The sequence below is a fragment of the Blastomyces dermatitidis genome (genome assembly GCF_000003525.1).
Source record: "Blastomyces dermatitidis ER-3 genomic scaffold supercont1.1, whole genome shotgun sequence".
NCBI lineage: Eukaryota > Fungi > Ascomycota > Eurotiomycetes > Onygenales > Ajellomycetaceae > Blastomyces > Blastomyces dermatitidis.
Window position 1 is genome coordinate 8,415,900 of NW_025544774.1, and position 24,917 is coordinate 8,440,816.

At 40.1% G+C, this 24,917-nt stretch overlaps 3 protein-coding genes across 5 annotated transcripts; 2 read left to right on the plus strand and 1 right to left on the minus strand.

Moving 5' to 3' along the window:
- Positions 1-571: 571 nt before the first annotated feature.
- BDCG_01137 (uncharacterized protein) lies at positions 572-1,059 on the plus strand (the record flags this gene model as incomplete). Its single annotated transcript, XM_045416641.1, has 1 exon — positions 572-1,059. The coding sequence occupies exon 1, from the start codon at positions 601-603 to the stop codon at positions 1,057-1,059; it is 459 nt and encodes a 152-aa protein (XP_045272323.1). The 5' UTR covers positions 572-600.
- A 3,757-nt stretch (positions 1,060-4,816) lies between these two features.
- Positions 4,817-11,111, minus strand: BDCG_01140. Of its 2 annotated transcripts, XM_045416644.1 has the most exons (4): positions 10,664-11,111; positions 8,569-10,582; positions 8,244-8,413; positions 4,817-8,038 (listed from the first exon to the last, which is right to left on the minus strand). In XM_045416644.1, the coding sequence occupies exons 1-4, from the start codon at positions 10,724-10,726 to the stop codon at positions 7,931-7,933; spliced, it is 2,355 nt and encodes a 784-aa protein (XP_045279459.1). In that variant the 5' UTR covers positions 10,727-11,111; the 3' UTR covers positions 4,817-7,930. The 2 variants fall into 2 exon arrangements, with proteins under 2 accessions (XP_045279459.1, XP_045279460.1); XM_045416645.1 differs by having other exon boundaries at positions 4,817-8,413; positions 10,664-11,108.
- Positions 5,028-8,864, plus strand: BDCG_01139. Of its 2 annotated transcripts, none has more exons than XM_045416642.1 (2): positions 5,028-5,851; positions 6,031-8,864. In XM_045416642.1, the coding sequence occupies exon 2, from the start codon at positions 6,107-6,109 to the stop codon at positions 7,718-7,720; it is 1,614 nt and encodes a 537-aa protein (XP_045279457.1). In that variant the 5' UTR covers positions 5,028-5,851; positions 6,031-6,106; the 3' UTR covers positions 7,721-8,864. The 2 variants fall into 2 exon arrangements, with proteins under 2 accessions (XP_045279457.1, XP_045279458.1); XM_045416643.1 differs by having other exon boundaries at positions 5,028-5,911; positions 6,031-8,216.
- Positions 11,112-24,917: the final 13,806 nt, after the last annotated feature.

Here is a 24,917-nt window from a genome sequence, read left to right on the forward strand (position 1 = left end):
AAAAGTAATTCTTACTTAAAAGAATATGAAATTATGACAGAAAACAGCTCTGTTTTTAATTCTTTGTAAGAATATTGTGTAAAACTCAGAGAAAAACATCTTACTCTTTCAAGAGAAGTAAAAAACTATTTCTAAGATCTTTTTTTTTATGCATTGACTGCTGCAGAAGAATGAGATAGAAACTGCTAAGATATGCACTACTGTATACTCTCTATCAAGACTTTCTCTCTTCAGAGTCTTGATATTATAGAGAATATAAGTCTGTTTCTATATAATAATATAAATATTGCCAGCAGGATGTAGAGGAACTGGTTATTTATATCTCAAAATAGAAGACTTTGTCAATGATTATATCAATATAGAGTTAATTCTCAAATTCAATAGAAATCTAGTGTTACTGTTCTCAATCCCTTGCAGAATCTATTGAATATTGAGATATTAAAACTAGATTTAATATATCTCACTGTGCAGGGATCAAAGACTCAGTCAGATCTTGAGATATACTGATTTTATAGTTGTTGATGTGCTGTTGACTTGTTGTTCATTGATTATGTGCTTGATATTATCACTGAGGTATCGTTTTGTATTTTTCTGCCAGGGATGGGCCAGATTGAGAAGGGCGGTACAAGGGTGGGACTTGGTGTTGGTGTTTTGGAACATCAAAGATGGACAGGGTTTTCGCAGAGGTCGCTCCTCAGATATCTCCACAACTACAGATTGGGGATCTTCCAAAATCAAGAAGATTGGTGCATGCGGCTAGGTCTCTTCACCTTACAATTTATATGGCAATTTGGCCCGGGGTTGTGGTGTGGTAGGGGAGAATGGGGGATAATCCCACGCAGGAGTTCCGAACAACGTCTGGTTCACATTTGGCTGGATAACTCCACCACCACACGGGGTATGCGGTCGGCGATGGGGTCAAAATGCTCGTATGATCGAGGGCTTTTCGATGGATCTATCGGCGGGTTCTTATTCGAAAAATCGAGCGAGTTCGTGGTGGAGCGGTGTCTTCATTTCTTTGTTTCTGCAGAGTTGATTTCTGTTATAAACAGTTTGTAAATATACTGAGTATATTCATTCTTCAGTTGTAGTTCAGATAATCTGAATATAAGATCTTATAAAAACTTATACTCTGTTTCTTCTTATATCAGATCTTCAACAGTGCTTCTCAAAGTCTGCAAACTCTTCAGATTATAGATACTCTCTTCAAGAATTCTTACAGAGATTTTCAGAGTGTTAACTCTCAGTATTATAAAGAGTAGTTATACAGACTTCTTTTCTCTCTTTTCTCTCTTCTCTTATAGAGAATTGAGAGACTCTTCAGTCAATCTCTTTATAATACTCAGTTCAAGTATTCTATAAAGCTTTTCTGTCTTCTCTAGTCTCTCTATATCTGATATTCTGATCTTCTTAATATAGTCTGATCTGTAAGAGAGTTCATTTACTGAGTTCTTAGTTCTCTTAATATATTCTATCTTGAATCAGAACTTACTCAGTCTCTGAGCTCAGTAAATTTATCACTGTAAGAGTTTCTTAATTAAAGTAAACTGTTATAAGCTATTATAATCAGTTCTAATAATAATTACTATTATAAGATTCTCAAAGTAGTGATATTAGTGATGAAAGAATTTTACTATTATAAGAAACTTCTAATCATAAATATTATAGTTAATCTCTGTAAGTTATATCTTTTATAAGAAAAAGACTATTAAAACTCAGTTCTCATTTAACTGTAGTTATGAGACTATTTCTGAAATTATAAAGAAGAAGACATCTATCTTTAATCTGATTAAGAGTAAGAAATCAAAATAAAACAGTATTACTATATCTATAAATATTTATTTTAATCTTATAAAGACTCTGTAAGCTTCTGAAATAAGAAAGTTCTTACAGTTCTCTCTTCTTAATAATCTTTTTATTCTCTATTTATAAAATGACTTCTTTTTATTTTCATTCTTCAGTATATCTATAAGAGTTAAGAAGATTCTTATAAATATAAAGATAAACTGTCTATAGAAATTCACAAAGCTTAGAAAGATCTGAATCTTATAAATACTAGTTAACTTCAGTTATAATAGAATAGTCTTAATTTACAAAGATTTTATCTGAATATTATCTGTGATAATTATATATTCTAGAAAATTAATTCAGTAGATACTGAAGTTATACTTTATAAACTTAATATACAGTTCTATCTTATCTAAGATTTTTAATATACTTTATATATACTCAGTGTGTTCTTTCTTCTTTATAAAGTACACTATCATATTATTCAGATATATTATTATAAAGATATTCAGATATATATAAAGTATTTTATTAATAAAAGACTGAAATACTGTAGAGATATTAATCAGATTAAAAGATATCACTAAATATTTAAATAATCTTAGTACAGTTCTAAAGACAGTTTTTTATTCATTCTCAGACTGTATTCACAGCTGTGTATATATATTAATTATATTTAATTATATAAATATAATAGCTTTTATAAAACAGTTAATTACATTCTTAATCAGAGATAGAGAATAGTGACTCTTTATTATCTTAAAGTTTAAATTATAATAGTCTATATATAATCTGAGATCTTCATTCTTCTTTTTTATAAATATTACAGAGACTTTTATAAAGATCTATAAAGATTGAATAAAGCTATTCTTTAGATTCTTCTTTATATAGATTTGTAAGATCTCTATATCATAATAAAAGAGTTTATAGATTAATTCTTAGAAGAGTTTTTACTCTTCTATTAAATCTATTATTAGATTCTTCTTATAATGAGAAGAAAGCTTAGCTATTTTTACTAAATTAAATATCTCTGTAAGATCTCAGTATTTCTCTGATATTTAAAGCTTAGTTTTCATAATCATGAGTTTCTTAGATACTTATAAAGTTATTATATAGATAAGTTTATCTTCTCTAATTAACTCTATAATATTAACTGATTCTATCTCTGTAAGTGAGTCTGTTAACACTGATTGAAAGTATAAATCTAACTTATAAACAGTCATGTACAGATTGTATCTTTGAAGTTATATAAGTTTTAAGTATATATTATCTGTGATATCTGTAATAATCACAGTTTCTATAAATTTTCTTCAGATTTCAGAGAGATCTTATAATTCAAAGATAACTCTTATAAGTCTCTTAGTTCTCAGATTTGAGTTCTTATACTCTGCTTATTATAAGAGTAGATTTCTAGTCTTCACTCTTCAGCTTATTTACTCTGTGAGCTTTAAAGATACTACAGTGATCTGAGATTCTGAGTTTATTAATACTTCTTATACTTATAAGATAACAGTACTACAGCACAGTCTCTTCTTATAAATAAGTATTTTTATCAGAGAAGTAATAGATTCAGATATCAGTTTTAAGACTCTTAAGAACACTGTTACTGACTCTGTCTATAATTTCTTAAATTTCTATTTTAATTTATCTGAACAGTTTATATAAAGATATTCTAATTTAAAATAGATAAAACAGAGTCTCTTTTTCTTAGTCTCTCTATTATATACTTTATTTATAGAAGTTTATGAAGCTCTCTCTCTCTACTTAGTAGTTAGATATAAATCTCTCTATATTTTATTATTTTTTTCTAATAAATCTGTTCTCTGTTATTCTGACTCTTATAGAGTTAGTTAGTAATTTACTCTCTATAAGTCTATAACTCTTACAGTGATTTATAAGTAGTGAATAAAAGTTATTAGTTTCTTCAGAGTTAAGAATTTAGAGTCTTACTCAATGAGCTTATTCTATATATTTATATTCAGTCTCTTTATAAATATTATTATTTAGATCTTATTTCAGAGCTCTATTTTCACAGATCTTAGTTTATATTATAATTTTATAAAGTGCTGTGAGTAGTCTTTATCAGATTTCTTATCTCTTTTTCTAATATTAATAATTACAGCTCAGATATTCTCTGTTTAACTTATAAAGTTTCTTAATTTATTCTCTAGATAAATCTTAAGAATAGATTAGTAAGATCTCTTATAATTATTCTTTAAATAATTCAGTCAGTTCTTAACTTTAATATAATAGAGATCTATTATTATATAGATAATAACTTCTTTATCTTTTATATTATATAACTGAGCTTATGAGTTAATTTTAAATACAAACTTATAAAAGCTTTTATAAATTATAATTTAATAAGTTATTTTAAGTGATTATAACTTAAGAAAGTTTCTTTTCAGTTTATAAGTATCTCTAAAGATTATATCTAGAGACTCAGTTTAAGAGTATTTACAGATAATAAGTATTTCTTATAGAAAAATAACTTAATTCTGTAAGAGATACTTAAGAATATTCTTCACTAAGATTAATTTATTTATAAGCTTAGAGAATTTCTCTGTTATAGATATAGAGAATAATATTCTATAAGTAATTAATAAGATCTCTAGAACTTCTTTTATAAGAATTATCTGTGATTCAGATAACTATTTCTGAGTATCTATAGTAGAGTTTATAGAGATTGAAGTATATAAGTTTCTAGTTCTTTCAGTTATAATAAGCAGTTGCTGACTAACTGAGCTTGAAATATAAGAATAAGTACTTATAGACAATTATTCAGATGTTTACAGTTTGATATAATATATACTGTTAACTACTAGAAGTATTTACAGTAGAAAGATAAAATGTAGAGATTAAATATATAATAGTATTCAAGCTGAGTTATAAATAGTATTTATGAACTCCAGTCTATATAGTTATGTGTAGCCAAGGGCCGCTAGCTCTATTGATTACATGAGAGATAGAAATAGAGATAAAGAATCCGCGAGGAGCGGGATTTCTTACAGTCTTACAGGTATAAAAGTTGGGAATGTTTAATTTTACATTTGTATTTGGTTTTGACAGACTATCTTGGTGGTTTGGATGTTTTTGTATGTGATTCTTGTTATCTTGAGGGGGGGTGTTGGCCCTTACAGCTGTTGCGGTTAGTGATCCCACTAGATCACATGACCCATCACTATATTATGTTCTTGTAGATAGATCTATTAATACAACCTTCAACTATTCTACATTTAGTGTAACTCGCATAGTTAGATTACAACACAACAATGTTATCCTTCAAGAAGATTGATGATGTCTTAGTGTTGCTTTGTCACTGATCTCAGACATGTCTTCAGAGCATCTCTCACTTCATGGCATTTTAACTGATCTAACTCACAGTCTATAACACAGTGCAGTTCACTGACTGCACTTTTCTAGTTCTCTTTCCTTCTGCTTCTCCTTTCTTTCATGTCATTTTCTCTTCTTGCATCAACGATTTTCCACCACAGCTGCTATTTGTAACTTTGTGTGTTTCATGAATCTGCTCTGCTGCCCACGACTGACATGCAAGCGCGTCTCAAGTTACTCTTTGATGGAGAAGATGAAGATCTTCTCAAGACCAATACAGGCCTTCAATCCGCACTGGAAATAGCGAATCTTTCAATGAAAGAACAGAACACCGCCAACAATCCACCACAAACCACAGAAACAAGCCGTCAGCAGAGTAGCCAAGCAGGTTCGTCCAAGAAGCCGGCGGTAGATGAGCCCAGCAGCTCAGAAGATGGGTTTGATGAGTATCTAGCTACTTTTTCCGATGCTACACGGGAAAACAAAAGGAAAAAGAAGATTTGGAATAAGAACGATAACCATTACAGGGGAAGTACGCATGTGGGTTTGTCGATACCGACGGCTTCCTATGATACCTTGGGGCAGCCTTCTACAGCAATGGCGGAAGATTATTCTGCCCAATATCTGCTATCAGTCGTTTCCCGTACAAATACGTTCGAGACAGTGATGGCGAGCGAATTGCACAACGCTTCTTCAACGAAGGAAAGTTCTGGAAGAGGCCGTGGGATATGTACGTTAATTCCATGAAAGAATCTCTTCCCCGTTCAGATATTAGACCATAATGCAAAAGGTGCAGACATAATGGGCTATAACTACGGGCTGGGGAAATCGTCCCTTTCGAGTAGTCACTATGACTCTGGATAGCCCCTTCTGCAATGCCCAGATTCACTAACTTGAGCATTCCATCAGATACTATATTAACCCGCCGCTTTCCATCTCAACGAGACCGCTCATTCTCGTTCCCAGTCAACAAGTTCAAGACCTTATGGATGACATCAACAACGCATTTAACACTCATGTTTCCCTTCCTTTAGACCAAGAACCCGGGCTCTTAATCCCTTTCGAGAACGACGGTACCCCTCAGCCACATTATCTCGGAATGGCGTCCTCTAAGGAGGAGAAAGAAGAAATGGAGTCAAACATACCCGACGCACCAATAGACCATCATGAACCCCCCCAGGGGTGCTCCGCAGAAGTTGACCGTTCATTTGCTGCTTTCAAGGGAAAGATGGCGGCTGCTGTCGACGCTAATCGACAAAAGAACAAGGTAGCTAGGAAGAAAAGGGAAGGCGACCGCATCCAGAAATTACAGGGCTGGTGCCGTACGATGAAGAGGGCCAAGTGCTACCTTGGAATGTGTCCTCGACGTCCTCGCGATCTGGAACCCCCTATTACTGATGGTTTGACCTGGGAAGAACAGAAGCAGGCGGAACGGGAGTACGGGTTAGCATGCGGGATTATCCTTCTCCCGATGGATGTCAATCAAGTAGCCCCATTCCGCTTTGCGAGTGAGCCAATCTTTGTTTGCGTTGATGTCGAGGCAAATGAAAAAATTCACCATCAAATCACAGAAATCGGAGTATCAACTCTTGACACCCTTGATCTTGCTGGTATTCCCCCTGGAGAAGGTGGGAGTAACTGGACTGCGAAGATACACTCTCGTCATTTCCGAATTTCGGAATACGCTAATGTTGTCAACAAAGAGTATGTTAGCGGGTGTCCCGACAGTTTCGAATTCGGCGAAAGTGAATGGATCTCGATATCGAAGGCTGCAGACATTGTCGATATGTGCTTTCAACCTCCTTACTCTGCCCATGTACCTTGGTTCCCCCAGGATCTGATAGACGCGAAGAGCGGCAATACCAATGGAGGCGAGAAAGATACCCAGGAGGGTATTCGTCAGCCCTCGTTTTCGGACACCGAACCTTTCTGCGATATCGACTCAATCCCGGAAAACAATACTCGTCCACGCAACTTGATATTCGTAGGCCACAACGCCGAAACCGACATTGCGTACCTCCGGAAGCTGGGATGCAAGTCCTTCATCAAACTGAGCACCACCACCGCCGACACCCCCCGCCCTCCAGACAACAATACCGAACTTCCAAACTTTATCGATACCCTCGACACCTCCATCCTCTTCCGTGTCCTAATGCGCCAAACAGAGCCGACATCCCTAGGCAAAATCCTCGTCGATCTTGGCATTACGGGCTGGAACCTGCACAACGGCGGCAACGACGCACGTTACACCATGGAAGCTATGATCGGCATCACCCTCAAGTCTCGTCTGGCGCTTGATAAGTTCGTTGATCATAGCAAAATCTCTACGACAAATGATTGGCCGCTTGTGTCTGGGTTAAGGCAGGGAGCGGGAGCGGGTGGGGAACCGGGCCAGCGGCTATTTCAGTATTATGAAGAGATGAGGAGGGCAGCGATTGCGTACGATCGGAAGTGGAAGGAGGAGGTCGAAAAGCGGGTTAAGATATGTGTGGAGAATTCGGAGACCAGGGTGCGGGACGAGTGTGCGAGTTGGGATGTAGCGGTGGGGGCTGACAATATGGAAGTGGATGGGGGAGAAGGGACGGGGTTGGATGATTGAAGTTGCCGTTGGAGAATGATTCGAGGGGGTAAACAGAGCGAGGAATTGCTTCGAGTTGGCTTAGTGGGTTCGGTGATAAGAATACTTTGAGACGGGCAAATGAAGGTAGGTAGCATGGTTAGTTTAAACCGTATAGGTTGGGAAGAGGAGGAGGCTGTCTTGTTAATGCCGTAATTGATGAAGAGCTGGCTGATTTAATTTGATTTGACATTAACGTTGTTTCCCCGATACCCGTCGCAAGAAATGATAGGCCTTATACACCAACCACTCTCGATTCCTCTGCTTTACTTGCTCTCGTTTACCTAGAGCTGCAGGTAGCTAGCAAACTGTTAGATATTATATTCATGACGGAATGGCAACATCCAGGCATTTGGCATTCTGGTTAAATCACTAAATTTCATTCAGTTACGCCCCACCCTCCTCTTCCTTGTGTGGACTATTATTGTAGTTTTGGCGGCCAAACCCGCCAATATCTGATTTAACCTCTTTCCAAGAGGAAAGGAAATAGAGGGAGCTAGCTCACATCATTGCGCCGCCCATCCGTATTCATAAGCTCTTTCATCCCATACACTGTTTCTGGCAACTCGACATCGCGTGGAGCACTGATGACGCCAAATTCAAACATCGCATCGCACATTTGACCCCACCAGTTGCGTCCGTAGAAGCCAACAATTCGTTGGCCGGGTGGTGGTTCTGTTTGAAACGGTGCAAAGCTCTCACCATTAGCGGGCGAGCGCGGGAGGAGAAAGTTATAAAATTAGGTGTAAATCATAATTCTTCTCAAGAGGCGAAGAGAATGAAACGGGGGGGAAATGAACAAGGAAAGAAAAGTGAAAATAAGCACTCACCAAGCGTGCAAGTCTCATCCACACAGCCATACCCACTCAGCTCACCTCCTTCTGTCCCATCTCTCAAATGGATCCTCATGCCTGTGATAACGTTGTTCGCCCTCGCAACTTCAATCATCACAATCTCGCGATCAGCATAGCTACCCACGCGATTACCACTACCACTAGGAATGATGTCAATTTGCCTAGCAGCGTGCCCGCCAAATGTGTGCTTGCCTCCATTCCGCTTCAATCGCGGCCCGCAGTTGACCCGCTCCCCATCATCGAAATCTACATACAAGCCGTCCAAAAACGCCCCCGTACGCACATCAATAGATTTGACGCGTTTCGTAGACCCAAAGCCCGATCTCAAGCCATCTCGTGGTTTAGCTAGCAAGGTAGCCCATGCCCAAACAGACGAGTCATCGGGCTCTTTAGATTGATCGGCTTCCATCTGAGGGCATAGAATAGATTGTTTCGTCAACACGACCTTGGAGCCCGGGATTCTAATGATATCTCTGAAGCCAAACAGACGCCAGACGTCATGGATCGTGCGGGTTTTGCCATTCATCCCGAGCACGGTAAGCTTGAGGGGCTTCTTGCTATTGCGAGGGAAGCGAGATTCGAGGTCTTTCATCATATATATGACTTTATTGGACGGGGAAGCGACTGTGGGGGATGGTTCGGGATTGTCGTTGAATGAAATTTGCACGACCTTGGCTCGACAGGATAGCTGGATGCCCAACTTCGACGGGCCTCCCTCCCCTTGTTCTATTACAACAGCACTGGGTGTTTCGGCCCGGACACCCGGCTCGAAAATCCCATCGCCTGGAATCCAAAAGTGAGGAAATAACTTAAACGAGAGTGCATCTCTTAGATCCCATCGAGCATTATTCCGGGTCTGTCCCTCTACAACGACAACACCCTGCCTGTTGTTAGCCACGCTGTAGGCAGTTCTGGGGAGGAAGTTCCTGGGCCAGTGCTCAGCATACCCGCGCGCCATAATGCCGGTGGTATGTGGCGCGCCAAAGGCATGGCCCACTTCATGGAGGAAGGCTCCCTGGCCAATCGAGCAAGCCTCCCACATAGAGTCGCATTCGCCACAGTCATTGCCAAGTGTTGGTCCAGGCGCTCTGGTATCGAGCAGATATTCATTAATTTCCTCTGCGAACCGTGGCCAGGAGTAGGTAAGATGGCTGCCAAACATGCCCAGTGAGATGCCATCACCATTATGGGCCCCTAACGCCGCGTGTGCCACAATAAGATTCTGTTCAACCGAGTAATGTGAGTCGAGAATCAGGCCCGCAACAATGGGGTGATTGGGTGCGTCGAAGGGCGGCCCGTAGTCCTTAAGAGCATCCAGGAATATGTTGAACAAGCGATTTTTGTCATTGGCATGACGATTCTGCTGCGCAATGTTCGGGTCTCTCAATTCAGTAACCGTCTTATGCGTACCAATTAGATGGATCTTCGCCGTCGAACGTATGGCCTCACTAACAGGGAGCCACTGCCGGCCCCGGTTATCCAAGAACGCCTGGCTAGTGGTATCAGCTGTCCGCTCCTCTTCGAGTCGGAACGAGCGACGACCCAGGCCCTTAAGGCGCATATCTTCAGCCGTGAGGGCCTGCCACATGTAGGCCGTAATGCGGAATTTGGCGATCACGGCGTCTAGGTGTGAATGTCCGTCCGGAAGGCCGCCATGTTTATCCGGCGGGCAGTCGATCAACAAGGGAGAGTCCTTGGCGACCATGATGGCGAGATGAAGGGGTGGGCTGTTCATCAGTGGGTAATAGTTGAGGGAAACAATGATGGTATCAGGAGAAGGCGACAGTGCGGGCCTGTTGTAATGGCTTCCCAGTTGAATGATGAGGTTATTCGGCCCCTCAGAGAGCATGGCAAGGAATGTAAACCGGCGTTGGAGAACCGGATGGCGCTGGGTTGGGAAGTTCTGAGACCCCGATGCACCCTGATTCTCAACGGTGAGGAAGCCGCTTTCTACAGGCGATCTACAGGAGCCCTTGATGACGATGCATCGCTAGATTGTAAAATGAGTTAGCTGTATGGCTGCTCTCCAATCGCAAATGTCCCCTTGGACTATATCTGGGCGTATATCCACCTGATACACAGTCTCGCCCTGCGAGAGATTATCGATGTTAAAGGCATCGCTGCTGATGGGCATTTTGCGCGCCTGAACGAATGCTTGAGCTCCAAGATGCGCACAAAATTAAATAAAAATCATTATATTGACGAAGAAAGCTATCACATAAAGTTGCCGGGATAGTCCTTCCAGGGTATTATTATAGTCGATCCCCTTCGGGCCTATGGAGGTTCCTTTTCACCACTCGGCGCAGCATATATGGAGCTCTGCGCTGTATATAAAAGAAATTCAAAGAAGGTGGGGGAATTTTGCAACACAGCCTAGAGTCCACTGTATAAAATCCGTTAGTAATTTAATGGCTATTAGGCCCAATATATCCACCGCGGAATTCCTGGCAGAGGTAGGCGGCCATACGGGTAGGAATCCAGCCTTTGCGTTTCGGCGGATGGGGCGGAGCTTATTACGGCAGTCTATAGTGACAAATGTGTCAAATGGCTTTTCTCAATGTTTTTTCAGTGTAATGTAATGGGTTAATTCTGTCGGGTCACGTGATCTGGCTTACTAATCCTTCCACCATATAACTTTCTGTTGGGTGTCCCGCGGTTGGTCGGCCCTTCTACCAGCAGGCGCTAGTGGTGATTGAGCTCTTTTGTCCCAGTAGCCTACAGATTATGAGACTGTTAAGTGTGAGCCCCGCTGTGGTCAACATGCATGAGTTCAATCCCAGAATGGACTTAAAAATTCCTAACAAATATCCTGGACATTTTAACAGTGTCAAGAGACATTCCAGAAGTGTGCCCTAGAAGTCCTGTGAGTCCTAGGACTGAGTGGTCCAGTCCATTATTAAAAAGAAGCCATTGTGGGGAGGTCACTGAAGGGAGCCACTGAGAGGAAGTACTGTACTCTGTGATAGCTGGTCCGAGGGGGGGTGTTGAGGGTCCCGTGGTTAATCGGCCCTTCTACCAGCAGGCGCTGGTGGTGATCGAGCTCTTTTGCCCCAGTAGCCTACACTTTTCACAAGCTAGCAACCTTTCAATTACACAAGCTTTACACCTTTCACAGGTTATGAGACCTGTTTTGTGCAAAATCGCTGCCAATTCAGGATTCCTTGTCAATATAATCATTATTGAACTACTGCTTCATTTGATACACTCATCAGAAGTTAAAATTGTCTTATTCTATCAGTATTGATGTGTTTGAGATCTTGATAATTGTGGCGGGCTGCGCCCGATCAATCATATAGACTAACCGTGCCATGCTTACTCACTCTCTGTAGTGAGTGCGCCACAGTGTACAGAAAATCACATCATAAAGAAAATATTTTTAATATAGTAATCTTCAAAAATTAATTAATAATCATCATCATATCTATCTATAATATAAAGATTATCTATATACTCATTAGAAGGTGTAGAATTCACTGTAAGTTGAGATTCTATAGAATTATCTTATTGTGGTTGAGTGGCTGTAGATTTTGTAGATTTGATTTCAATCAATTAAAGAGTTTTATTGAATGTCTTTTTCATCTCATCTGCTCTACAGATCATGATCTTGCAATTGGCATTCTTAATAGTGAGAACTCCATCTACTTGCATCTGCCTGTGAGAGGATTTAACAACCTGATGTCTGTGATTCAAAGGTTGCTTAAGCCAGCGTACGATTACAGGCGTACGCCGGCTTCTTATATTGTAATCTTGTACGCTAAATTAATTAGCGTACGCTATGGCCCCTTTACACGCGTACGCTAGTAGTTCGGAAGCGGCCGCGTTATTATCCGACGGTCGTACGTTCTTCCGAACCACATCCTCCCCCACCAGATTCGGTCACGCCCACGTGACCATGTCGTACGCCCTAGCTTCATGCGGATTAGCTCGCCACTAGCGTTTCGCGATCATGTGGCCTATCCCTGATTCGGCTAGCGTCCCGCGTACGCCCTCACAAAGAAACTTCCACTATATTACACCACTCATCCACTAACTTTTCCCATCCTCCAACCATCATCTCCATCATCGTCATCATTGAACGCCACCATCTCATCCAAGATTCCTACTCCTCCTCCTGTCCAACTGTGATTCAAAGGTTGCTTAAGCCAGCGTACGATTACAGGCGTACGCCGGCTTCTTATATATTGAATCTCGTACGCTAAATTAATTAGTGGCTGCTAGGGCCCCCTTTACATTCGTACACTAGTAGTTCGGAAGCAGCCGCGTTATTATCCGACGGTCGTACATTCTTCTGAACCACATCCTCCCCCACCAGATTTGGTCACGCCCATGTGACCATGTCATACACCCTAGCTTCATGCGGATTAGCTCACCACTAGTGTTTCATGATTATATGACCTATTTCTGATTCAGCTAGTGTTCTGTGTACACTCTCTCAAAGAAACTTTCACTATATTACATCACTCATTCACTAACTTTTTGTTGGGTGATTACTACACCTACCCTAGTCACGTGCCACCCCAACCTATTCATTTTAGTGTAACTCGCGTAGTTAGATTACAACACAACACAACAACGTTATCCTCCAAGAGGTTATGAAGCCCTCTACGCAATGAAAAGCTGCAAAATAACGTGCAATTGACATCTCCACGCGTCGTTACAAGCGTGCCTAGATGATTTATTGAGTGATTGAACCCATGGTTAATCTAAGATCCGGGGGGACGCCTGACTTAACAAAAGAATACGTGCCTCCAAGACGGAAAAACGAGAAAACGCCAGAGCAGCAAACGCAAGATCACAGATCACTGCCAACGCCAATAACGAATCGGAAGGCGGCTCCTGGGGCGTTTGAGCCGGACGACACGATCGTGGAAGAACGATCTGACGAGTCCAACAACGAATACGAAGACCCGGTTGAAGGCATCAGTGAGATGTCAGGCAATGCGGGGGGCCCAAGTGGCCGGAACGACAATAGCTCAGCGAGCGAGGAGACTCGCATGAGACTAGAAATTGCAAGACTTCAGCATGAGGTTGAGCGGATGAAGACCAGTAGGGGTGACCCTGCAGGTGATGAGATGGGAGCAGACCTGGCAGAATACCTCCAACGGAAAGGGAAGACATCTGTCATAATGAAAGTCCTTGAAGAATTCAGGAGCCAAGTAAGACCCATCAAAAGACCAATAGTCCTCACTGGATCCATAAACTACCCAATGTGGAGAGAGGAAATCCTTTTGGCTGCAGAACAGTCTGAAACCGATGATATCCTTGAAGGTAATGGCCTTGGTGAGAATGCCACCATGGACATGCAACGTTTCTGGAAAGAACGCAATCTTTGGTTATACAATTACATGTGGTCTGCAATTGCCCCGCAGGCCAAGGCCCATTTCACTATACCCAAGGAATCCAAGTTGTCTGCTTATGCTCTATGGACTATCATAGAGGATAACTTTTCTGAGAGGCCTGCTGTCCGCAGGACCCGTCTGTTTGAGGAACTGATTAGCATGACTGCTAAGTCAAAAGGCTCAGATCGCGCTTTCATTGAACGTCTGATTGCCATAAGGACTGATTATATCCGTCTAGGATATGAGATCCCGGATGTCGTGTTTTTCGACAGACTGCTTACAGGAGTCAACAGAGGTTGGGCCTCATTCATAAGGAATCGAATGGATCAAATTGACAAAGATAATACCCAACCCTTAGAGGACGATTTTATGGGCCTGTGCCGTGATATTCTTTTGCGGCTCCCTGCTGCGAATGAAGCAAGTACTGAATCCACGAAAAATCCTGCAAATAATGCTCAAGATTCCAACAGAAAGGATAAAAAGGATAAGGAGAAAGAGAAGGTCTCTGAGGACAAGGACAAAGATTCCACCAAGCTGGATAGGAAGGGTAATAATGCTACCAAAACATGTTACCATTGTCAGAAGATTGGCCACATTCAAACAGATTGCTGGTTGAAATTTCCTGAAAAACGCCCTACTAGCCGCGGTAAGGATAAGGATAAGGATGAAACAGGCCCAGCGCCAGTTCATAATGTCGTTGAGCAAGTATTTCATACAACAGAAACAGTCTATTCTACTGGTCAAACTGGCAAAGATACCTGGGTTCTGGACTCTGGATCCGGTGCCCATGCTACACCTTACAAGGATCTCATATCGATAGTGCCGCAGAAGGTTAATGTCATATTGGAGATGGCTGACGGATCGACAGCTCCCGCAACAGCTATAGGGAAGGTGGATATACCAGTTGAAGGAGCGAATCTGCTGCTGCAGGACGTCCGCTACGTTCCCAAGCTGGAGGTGAATCTTATGAGTTTTGGGAAGCTTGTACGCCAGGGCTATACATATAAGCAACTGACCTATGGGAACACTCATTCAATCTTGCTAACCTCTCCTGACAAGATGTTGAGTTTTACTGCCAAATTGAGTGATAAGGACATCTACATTCTGGAAAAACAACCAACGACTAGGGACTTGATTCGATTCGCAATGCCAAATGGTGAATTTGAACCTGCGAAAATCCTACGGCCTGCAGAGGAAAAAGATCCCCTGCTAGCATTGCCCAATAAGGACATCAAGATTGTTGAACACACAATGTTACAATGGCATCAAAAGCTTGGTCATCTCAACCCCGCGGATATCGCTAAATTAGCAGCAGATCCACGACTGGGAATGAGGATCAAGGGTGGCAGGGCTTTGCCGTTCTGCAAGACCTGTGTACAGGCAAAAATGACACGTCCAACATTCGCACCAATGACAAGGACTGTCAAACCTGCGATGAGATTCTTCGTGGACCTTGCAGGTGGTGGCCGTACACTATATGATGAAACCAACCTCCCTACTCATGGGGGAGCTAATTATTGGATGGGCATTACAGATGATGCCACACGATACAGGTGGATTATCCTTATGATGTCAAAGAGTGAGGCCACTGCGCGTTTGATGATCTTTATTGACGGAATTGAGGCCACTACTCAACGTCGAATTGGGACTTTACACTGGGATGGCGGAGGTGAATTTAAAAGTGATGAATTAAAGACCTACTGCCGGCGGAAAGGGATCACATATGAGATCACTACACCTGATACACCACAGTCCAACGGCCCTGCAGAACGTGCCAATCGTATTGTAGGTGAAAAGACAAGGAGCTTACTATTCGACAGCGGGCTCGCAAGAGAACTTTGGGGTGAAGCTATCCAAGCCGCGGTCATGATGATCAACACGTCCCCAACATCAACGAAGATTTACGGGTGCCAGGGGGGGACCCCATTATCCCCTTTTGAAGCTTGGACAGGTGTTCAACCTTCTGCTCATTGGATACGCAGATGGGGATGTAAGGTGTATAAGAAGGACCTGAAGGTTACCAATAAGCTCGCGGATAGGACTGACGGCAAGCAATGGCGATTAGTTGGATATCAAGGACTGCATCAATATCGTATCTGGGACCCTGCAACCCGAAAGCTTGAGATTGCAAGAGATGTTGTTTTTGATGAAGGATTGACAACAGAAGAAGCACCGGCGAATGCCATTAGAGAAGCAGTCAAACTGCCAGAGGAATTGGATGTTCTTGACGCCATGAAGGGATGGCAACACTGCCTCCTAAGAAGACTCGCAAAGGATAAACCTGATGTTTTAAAGATGCTTGCTGATGGTGATATGGACGGCGCGCTGGAACCGACGTATCTACTAGATGATGAGACAGAACTTGTCGATGATGATATGGATGACCCTGTGAATGACGAAGATCCTGTACTCAGTGTTCTTAATGACCGTCCGACCACACTGGCAGAGGCCAAAAGAAGCCATGACTGGGAACATTGGCACCAGGCAATGAGGAAGGAAGTGGAAACTTTTGAACGGAAGAAGACATATATTGTCGTTGAAAAGGCCCCGGAAATGGACATCCTTACAGGCAAATGGGTGTACGATCGGAAGTTGAATAACAAGGGTGAAACCATCCGCTTTAGAGCTCGTTGGGTGGTTAGAGGATTCCTACAACAACAAGGTGTTCATTATAATAAGTCATATGCAGCAGTGGTGTCTGGACCTACGTCGCGGAGCTTATTCGCTATATCAACAGCAAGGGGTTGGAAAGTCAGATCGATTGACTATGTATCTGCGTTTTTGAATGGGGTATTGCCTCAGAACGAGATGATATTTATGCAACTACCCACAGGGATCAAGCACGGTCGTGGTGGATTAGTAGGGCTTGTACGTCAGAGCTTATACGGAATGAAACAGGCAGCAAGGACATGGTATTTCCTTGCAACAGAACACTTGGTGAATCTAGGATTCAAGATCTCATCTTACGACGGTGGATTCCTTTATCATCCAATTCGCAAGTTATTCTTGACACTACATGTCGATGACTGTCGAATCACAGGGCCTGAAGAGAGTGAAATTGAGTGGATTTTGATGGAAATCAGAAAAAGGTTTGAGACAAAAGAAGTCGAACAGGATAAACCTTACCTGGGAATGGAGGTCAAATACCGAGATGGAGATCTAGCGGTTACACAGAGCCGTTATGTTGAAGAAATATTGGAAGATTTTGGAATGGATAAGGTCAACCCTGCGGGGACCCCAATGGTGGCGGGCATACGACTGGAATTTTCACCTGATGAGGATGGTGGATTGGATGACGACTTTACGGCTACGAGATATCGTCAAGGATTGGGATCATTGCAATATTTGGTCTCAAGCAGCCGGCCAGACCTGGCATTCGCGGTCAACTATCTCTCGCGTTTTAACTCACGTCCGCACAAGGCATGTTGGGCAGCGTTGAAGCATGTCCTACGTTATGTCAAGAAGACGAAAAATCATGGCATATTGTACAAGAAGGAGATAGAAGATGGCCTGAGTCCTGTGGCATACTGTGATTCGGACTGGGCGGGGGCGGATCCCCAATACAAATCGACTACCGGCTACGTTATATTGATTAACGGGTCACCGATCTCATGGCGTTCGCAGAGACAGACATCTATTGCCAAATCAACCACAGAAGCCGAATATATTGCAGCTAGTGAGGCAGCTTGTGAGGTAATCTGGTTGAATGACATGTTATATGACGCCGGGTTGATGGATGATGGAAAAGCGAAAATATGCTCGCACCTACGAGTTGACAATAAGGGAGCAATTGATCTAGCAAAGGGGGAATCCTTAACGCGAAGGTCGCGCCACATCGAGATTAGATATCATATTCTCCGCGATTTGGTTGAAAAAGGGGAAATCATGATGGAACATGTTGGTTCTACAGCGAACATAGCTGATGGGCTCACCAAGCCACTGGCGAAGCCTGCGTTTGAAGATTTTGTCAAAAGGATTGGTTTGAAAGAGATCAGAAAGGAATGATTGAATGGTAATGATGATACAGCGGATCAATGGATTTTGCATGTATTTCTTGATTTTTACGGTTATTACTGTACGGACGCCTTTCCTAATAAGGAAATCAGGGTCCGATTGATGTAATTAATTATTATTGCATTTTCGAAAGATTTGAGGATGGGGGAGGCCCCGGGTGGCGGCTTATAGGCCACGGTGTAGCAAGGGGGGGTGTTGGTGATTACTACACCTACCCTAGTCACGTGCCACCCCAACCTATTCATTTAGTGTAACTCGCGTAGTTAGATTACAACACAACACAACAACGTTATCCTCCAAGACTTTTCTCACTCTTCAATCATCATCTTCATCATCATCATCATTGAATGTCATCATCTCATTCAAGATTTCTACTTCTTCTTCTGTTCAACTCTTTCTATTTGTTCATTTATTACATTATATGCATTTCTGGCAATGATCTTCTGTTCTCATAACAAGTGTTCTCATAGTGCTTATACTGAGCAGTTTATTAGCAGTAAGTGTAATACATTGTAAAATGTGATTAGAACTTGTTTATCTTCTAACAATCACCAGAACATACTATTATAAATGACATATCTTCTTCATCTTCTCATATACTCTCTTCATCTTCTTATATATTCTCAACTGTTTCTCTTCTCAGCGGGTTTCTGATCATGTTTTCTAGCATGATTTTGCATAAATGCAGATGCTAATATATTATTTTTATTCATATAGAATCTTCATATATTGACAGATCTGTGTTCACTGATGATAATAAACTCAATGTTGAATCATTGATCAAGAACTTGAAGAATATGATAATGAAGAAATTGTCTGTACTATATATAGCTGAGTCTTCTGTATTCTCTTCTACTCTCTCTATTTCTTTCTCTGCTGCTCTCTCTTAATCTTCTACATCTGCTTCTGTGTCTGATTCTCTCACTTTCACTATCTCTGATTTTACTGCCTCTGCCTTTGTTACCAGCTCTTCTCATTTTAAGAAGATGTTATATAGGCTTAATAAATCATGTCTCTCAGTGTATACACTTCTGCTCTTCTTATCAACTCTCAGAATAATTTATTGTATGAAGACTGTGTATAACATGACTATCTGAAGCTCAGTTGCAGACACTGATTATTATGTTTATTTTAAATATTTGTGATAAGATAATTGTTTATTCATACTAGAGAATCATCTCTCTTCTTAACAGTGTTGAGATTGTAAGTCTTTTTCTTTTTATCTTTTTAATCTGATGCTGATTTTCCTGTTCTTAGAAGAAATTATTATGAGTTTTACTGTGTATGAAGTTATAATGTTCACAGACATTAAGAAACTTTTCATAACTGTAAAGTTCAACATTGCTGAGACATTCACTCTGACAAATTTCTTTGAAATGATAGATCTGTATTGATCTATTCTCTGATGTCTGTTGTCTGACTTTGTGATGCAGGCAAAAGATATTCATGTTTTCAGAAACAGGAACATGAATGTCATACTCTTTTACACCCACAGGTGTGAGGCTTGTATGCCTTGTCTGAGATGTCATCATGGGAATAAGTCATTTGCATACTGTGTTCTGCTTCCTGCATTTCTCTGTGTCTCTCTCTCTCTTTCTGAGGAGTCTTGTGTATGTTGTAATTGCATGTACAACTCTAAGATCAGCAGGTGTTTGTTTAGTAACTGTTCTCATCTCTGATTTTATGATTTTTGTACACTAATAATGATTCTTAGTTACTTCAGTGTCAGAGATCATTCTGATCAAAGATAACAATGCTGCTGAGACTACTCTCTTTTACTCTCAAGCTTCTTCTGTCACTTTCTCTCCCTTCTCTGCAGGGAAGGTTGTGCACACATCAGATTGTAAGTGTTCAGCTCTGAGTGACTTCTGCTGTTATTTGTCTGATTCTGTGCCTTCTTCTTCTTCTGTTTCTTTCACCTTCACCCCCTCTGCTCTGACTTCTGATTCTGTGAGTCTCATGCTCTTCTTCAATTTCTCTATGTGTACACATACACATTTCTATATTGGCATTTCAGCCAATCTTGTGATAAATGACATTAATGTTGTATACAGAGTGATAGAGGAATCAGAGATGTATGCAGTGTTGTTATAAGAGTAGCTTACAGCTCTTGAATCCCTTGCAGACCTCGAGTTTTGAGATTTTCTTTGTTTTTGGCGTTTTTCAGATGGTGTTGGAAATAGATTAAATGTGTGGTGTATGAAAATGAATGAGATGTGTATGATAACATTTGTCTTTTGCAGCCAACTCTTATGATTGGTGATTAATTCATCATCTCTTTTCTTACACTTTTCCTCTATCTGCTAGCTACTACTCTTATGCAACCTCTATATGATACAGCATTTGATGACTAGGTTTGGCAGCTTTCAACTTTTTGTGATTCTGCCTCATGCATTATACTGTCTCTCTTCACCTGCTCAGATCACTACAGTGAACAGCCTATTAAAACTAACCTCATCTGATCTCTGAGCATTTTCAGAAGTTGAGATAACTTGGTCTCACACATTCACAGATGTTTCAGATAGTTTGTCCTCTGTGATCTCTGCAATTGAACTGATATAAACAGTCAAATTCAACTCTGAATTTCTTTTTCTTCTGCAATCTGACTCATGTGCAAGTCTGCTGCTTTGAGACTGCTCTTTACTGCATTGCACCTGCTGTCTGTGATATATTATTATATAACTGGCTACAGTCTCATCACTTATTGAAGTGTGATGTTCATCTGATTTCTTCATTTCTTCTCATTCTTTTCTTATAATTGTGAAAAGATCAGAATAAGTGAGATCATCTGGTTTATAAATGTCTATGATTTCTCTTACTTCACAAGGCTTTTCAATTGTAAGTCTCTTCTTTTTCAACACTGATAATAGTGCTGTAGATGATCATAATCTGCTCAGATCTTACATCTTTGCTTTCATAAGTCATGAATTATTGATTAAGTTGTGTAAGATTCATTCCTCTGGTTCTTTCAATGTGTATGTTCTCAGAGAATGTGATTTGAGTATCTTATATGACTCAAATCACCTAGGTTGAAACTTCTCAGAACTCTCATTGTGTATGAGAACTCATGTTCTTATCTTGAGACTTGATTTCTTAACAAGTGAGTCTTGTATTCTTTTCAATTGAATTGCTCAGTTCAGGAGTAACTCATTAGCTTTTATGTGTGTGTGACTGATCTCTTTCAATCTTGATTCCGCATCTGCGACTGTTGTGTCTGCAACTGCTACTGTTGCATTCATAACTGCTTTCTTTCTCATCTTTTCTGAAGCATTCTCCAGGATGTGCGGATGCAATCCATATAACAGGTAGAATGGTGAATGCTTAAAGACTGCATGCTGTCGAATCCGCGTGGTCAATAGCGCCTGTCTGAGATATTCATCCCATAGTCTCATAGGCTTACTCACTAGATATTTCATCAGCATGTTGCTCAAGATTTCATTCAAGTATTTCATCTTCTCATTTGTCTGTGAATGATATGACATTGTTCTACAATATCTTGTCTGTAACTGGCTCACAAAATGCCTCACTGCTTCTTCTATGAGGTTCACACTATTATCAGTTAGAATCTCGCGCGGCATTTCATAGTTGATATAGATCTCATCATGTAGAAACTTCATCATCATCTTCTCTGTCATCTCTGAAACTGCTTTTATAACTGGCCAGTCAGTAGCATAATCAATAGCAGTGATTATTCATCAATTTTCATTTGATATTCACAGTAATATGCCTATGAGGTCCATCTCTCATCATTTGAATGATTGTATTATACACTTTATCTGATATTATGCTTCTTCATGTTCTAACTCTTTCTTAGATTCTTTCACAACCTGGCAATTCAGGCACTTGTGAGTGTATATCTGAATATTCTCAGCCATACTTGGTCAGTATGCTCTTGATTTGAGTATGTTCATGAGTTCAGAGCTTTCTAAGTGACTGAATTCCTTGTGCATGTGAGTCATCAAGTCATAATGAAATGAAGATTCTAGATAGAGAGCTTCTATGTATTCTAGATCATAGTAAAGCACAACATCATTTTTCAATTTCTTCAGCTTGAAGTTTGAAAGCATCTCTTCTACTACTTTCATAAGATGCTTATTATCTGACATCTTGTCATTCTCTAAACAAGAGATCATGATGTTCACTCATTCTGATTCCTTGCATCTTCTCAGTGTGTTTAACATGAATGTCTCTTATACCTGATTTGTAGAATTCTCACTCATGAAATCAGGTCTGTGACTAATTACATCAGACATCACTGTGTCTGATCTCTTTCAGTATTTGATATGAAGATTGTACACTTGAAACTCCAAGATTCAATATGCTAAACATTTGAAAGGTTTTATTATCAATTATAGATAGACAAGGCTTTTGTGATCTGTGATCACTGTTGTTATATACCTGTTGTTGATATATCTATCTCACAATGCCAGCATGTGCTTGATTACTAGTAATTCCTTTTCATACACTGAGTAATTAAGCTCAGTGTCTGATAGTTTCCTACCATTGTATATCACTGAGTGCAGCTTGTCATTCTTACTCATCTGTAGAAGAGTGTCTTTGATAGCTCATTTAAATGCATCTGTCTCAATGTAGAAAGGTTTATTATGATCTGATTGAATAAGCACTAAAGATGTTATTATATATTCTCTCAGTGTGAGAAAAGCCTCTTCACACACAGCATTTCAGATGATTGAATGAAACTTCTTCTTTCACAGATTTGCATCTGTTTCTCTTAAGAGATCTGAGAGTGATGCAGATATTCATGTGAAATCCTTGATGAATCTGCAGTAATATGAGATCAACTCAAGAAACTGTTGTATATAATGTATGTTTCTCAGCTGTGATCAATTCACTATGACATTCAATTTCTCTGAGATGAGGTGTATACAGTCATCACTCACTACATATTTCACAAACTTCAACTCTTCTGTTTCAAACACACACTTGATTGATTTGATGTAGAGCTTATACTCTGCCAGAGTTATAAGCACTTCATTGAGATGCTTCAGATGTTCATTATATGAGTTTGAAAAGACTAGAATGTCATTGAGATATATAAGATATGAGATTTCATTCTGTTTATGAAGAATTGTATTCATCATTATTTGAAAGATGATAGATGTATTTGTCAGACTGAATGACATTACTAGGAATTTGAACTTCTCTCATTATATATTAAATGCAGTTTGTGAGACTGACAGTTTGTCTACACAGATCTATCAGTATTCTGAGAGAAGATTGATCTTTGATAGATATCAAGTGTTTCTGACTGTATTCAACTGTTATTGAATCTGTGATAGTGAATATTCATTCTTGATTATAAGCTTGTTGAGTGCTTGATAATTGATATACATTCACCACTCTTCACCTGCCTTTTTCACAAATAGAACTGAAAAGCCTCATGTGCTTGATGAGAGTTGTATGAGACCATGTTCTAGAAGATCAGTGATCTGATACTTCTGTTCTTCAAGATGCATTTGTGACAGAGGGTATGTGTTCTGATTGACTGGTTTTATATCCCCTGTGTCAATCTCATGTACAAATCCTTGTTTCAGCAGCAATTCTGATAAAAGATCTGTTCAGAAGATCTTTCTATACTTCTTTAGAAGCTTCTTCATATACTTGTCCTTCTGCATATTCTTTATCTTGGTTTTCTCTGCTTCTGAGTCCTGTATGACATACAGAATGCTTTCAGATGAGGTCTTGTAAATTGTTCTCTTTACTTATTAATGTGTAAGTAGATTTAATTCTTCTATATCAGAGGTGTGAAATGTCCTTCTCATATCAGTTGATAGAATTGTATGAACCATTTTCTTTCTATCAGTCAACTGTATATAGTATGTACATCATTGAATCTGCAGATTGAACCTTTGAAATCAATTGAGTTCAAGAATAAGGTTGTATTCCATGTTCTGCAGCTCTCGCGCTCAAATATAGCAAGATCATTCTCTGAAGTGCAAGAGAACTCTTACTCTTACAGGTAATATCAAATATCAGTTATCAGATAATCTTATACATTGAGAATTCTTCACTCAGCGGACCTCTTTCAATCTTCAGATCATATAATCATCAATATATTGTGTAGAAGCTTCTGTATCTGCTAACACTTTTGCAGCCATCTCTTGATTCTTATTCAAGTGCTCTCTATACATTAACATTTCAGGCCTCAAGGCATTGAGATGAGCATTCACTTCATCATTCTCACCCGCATCTCATTCAGAAGCCTGCTTCTTCTTTGCATTTGCAGAATTCAAAGAGTTATCTAACATGAGCATCTCTTTCACTTTGAAGGCTTTTCATAGAATATAAGTGAGTGTCTCTGAGCTCACTGATCCTGCTAGTTTTTTGACTGCATATGTTGAATGCAATCTTTTACATCATGATTTTGACATCTGCAGTTGAAACAAGCTCAATGCTTGCAATATCAAGGTTTTCACTCAGAGAATCTCTTTTTCAGAGAATTCAGTGCTTTAGTGATAGCATTCAGATCTAGATTCATCACATTCAGATGTGTGACTTGTGTTGTAGAAGTCTGATTATCTGTTCTCTGCTGAGATATACTGAAGATGACAATGCTGCTGAGACTACTCTCTCCCGCTCTCAAGCTTCTTCTGTCACTTTCTCTCTCTCTCCCTTCTCTGTGGAAAAGGTTGTGCACACACTGAGTTGTAAGTGTTCAGCCTCGAGTGGCTCCTGCTGTTGTTCATGTGGTTCTGTGCCTCCTTCTTCTGTTTCTTTCACCTTCATTTCCCCTGCCCTGGCTTCTGATCCTGCGGGTTCCGTGCTCTCCTTCAATTTCTCTACATGTACATGTATGCATTTCTATATTAGCATTTCAGTCAATCTTGCAATAAATGATATTAATGTCATACACAGAGCAGTAGAGGAATTGAAGATGTATACAGCATTGTTGTGAGAGCAGCTTGCAGCTCTTGAATTTCTTGCAAATCTCAAGTTTTGAGATTTCCTTTG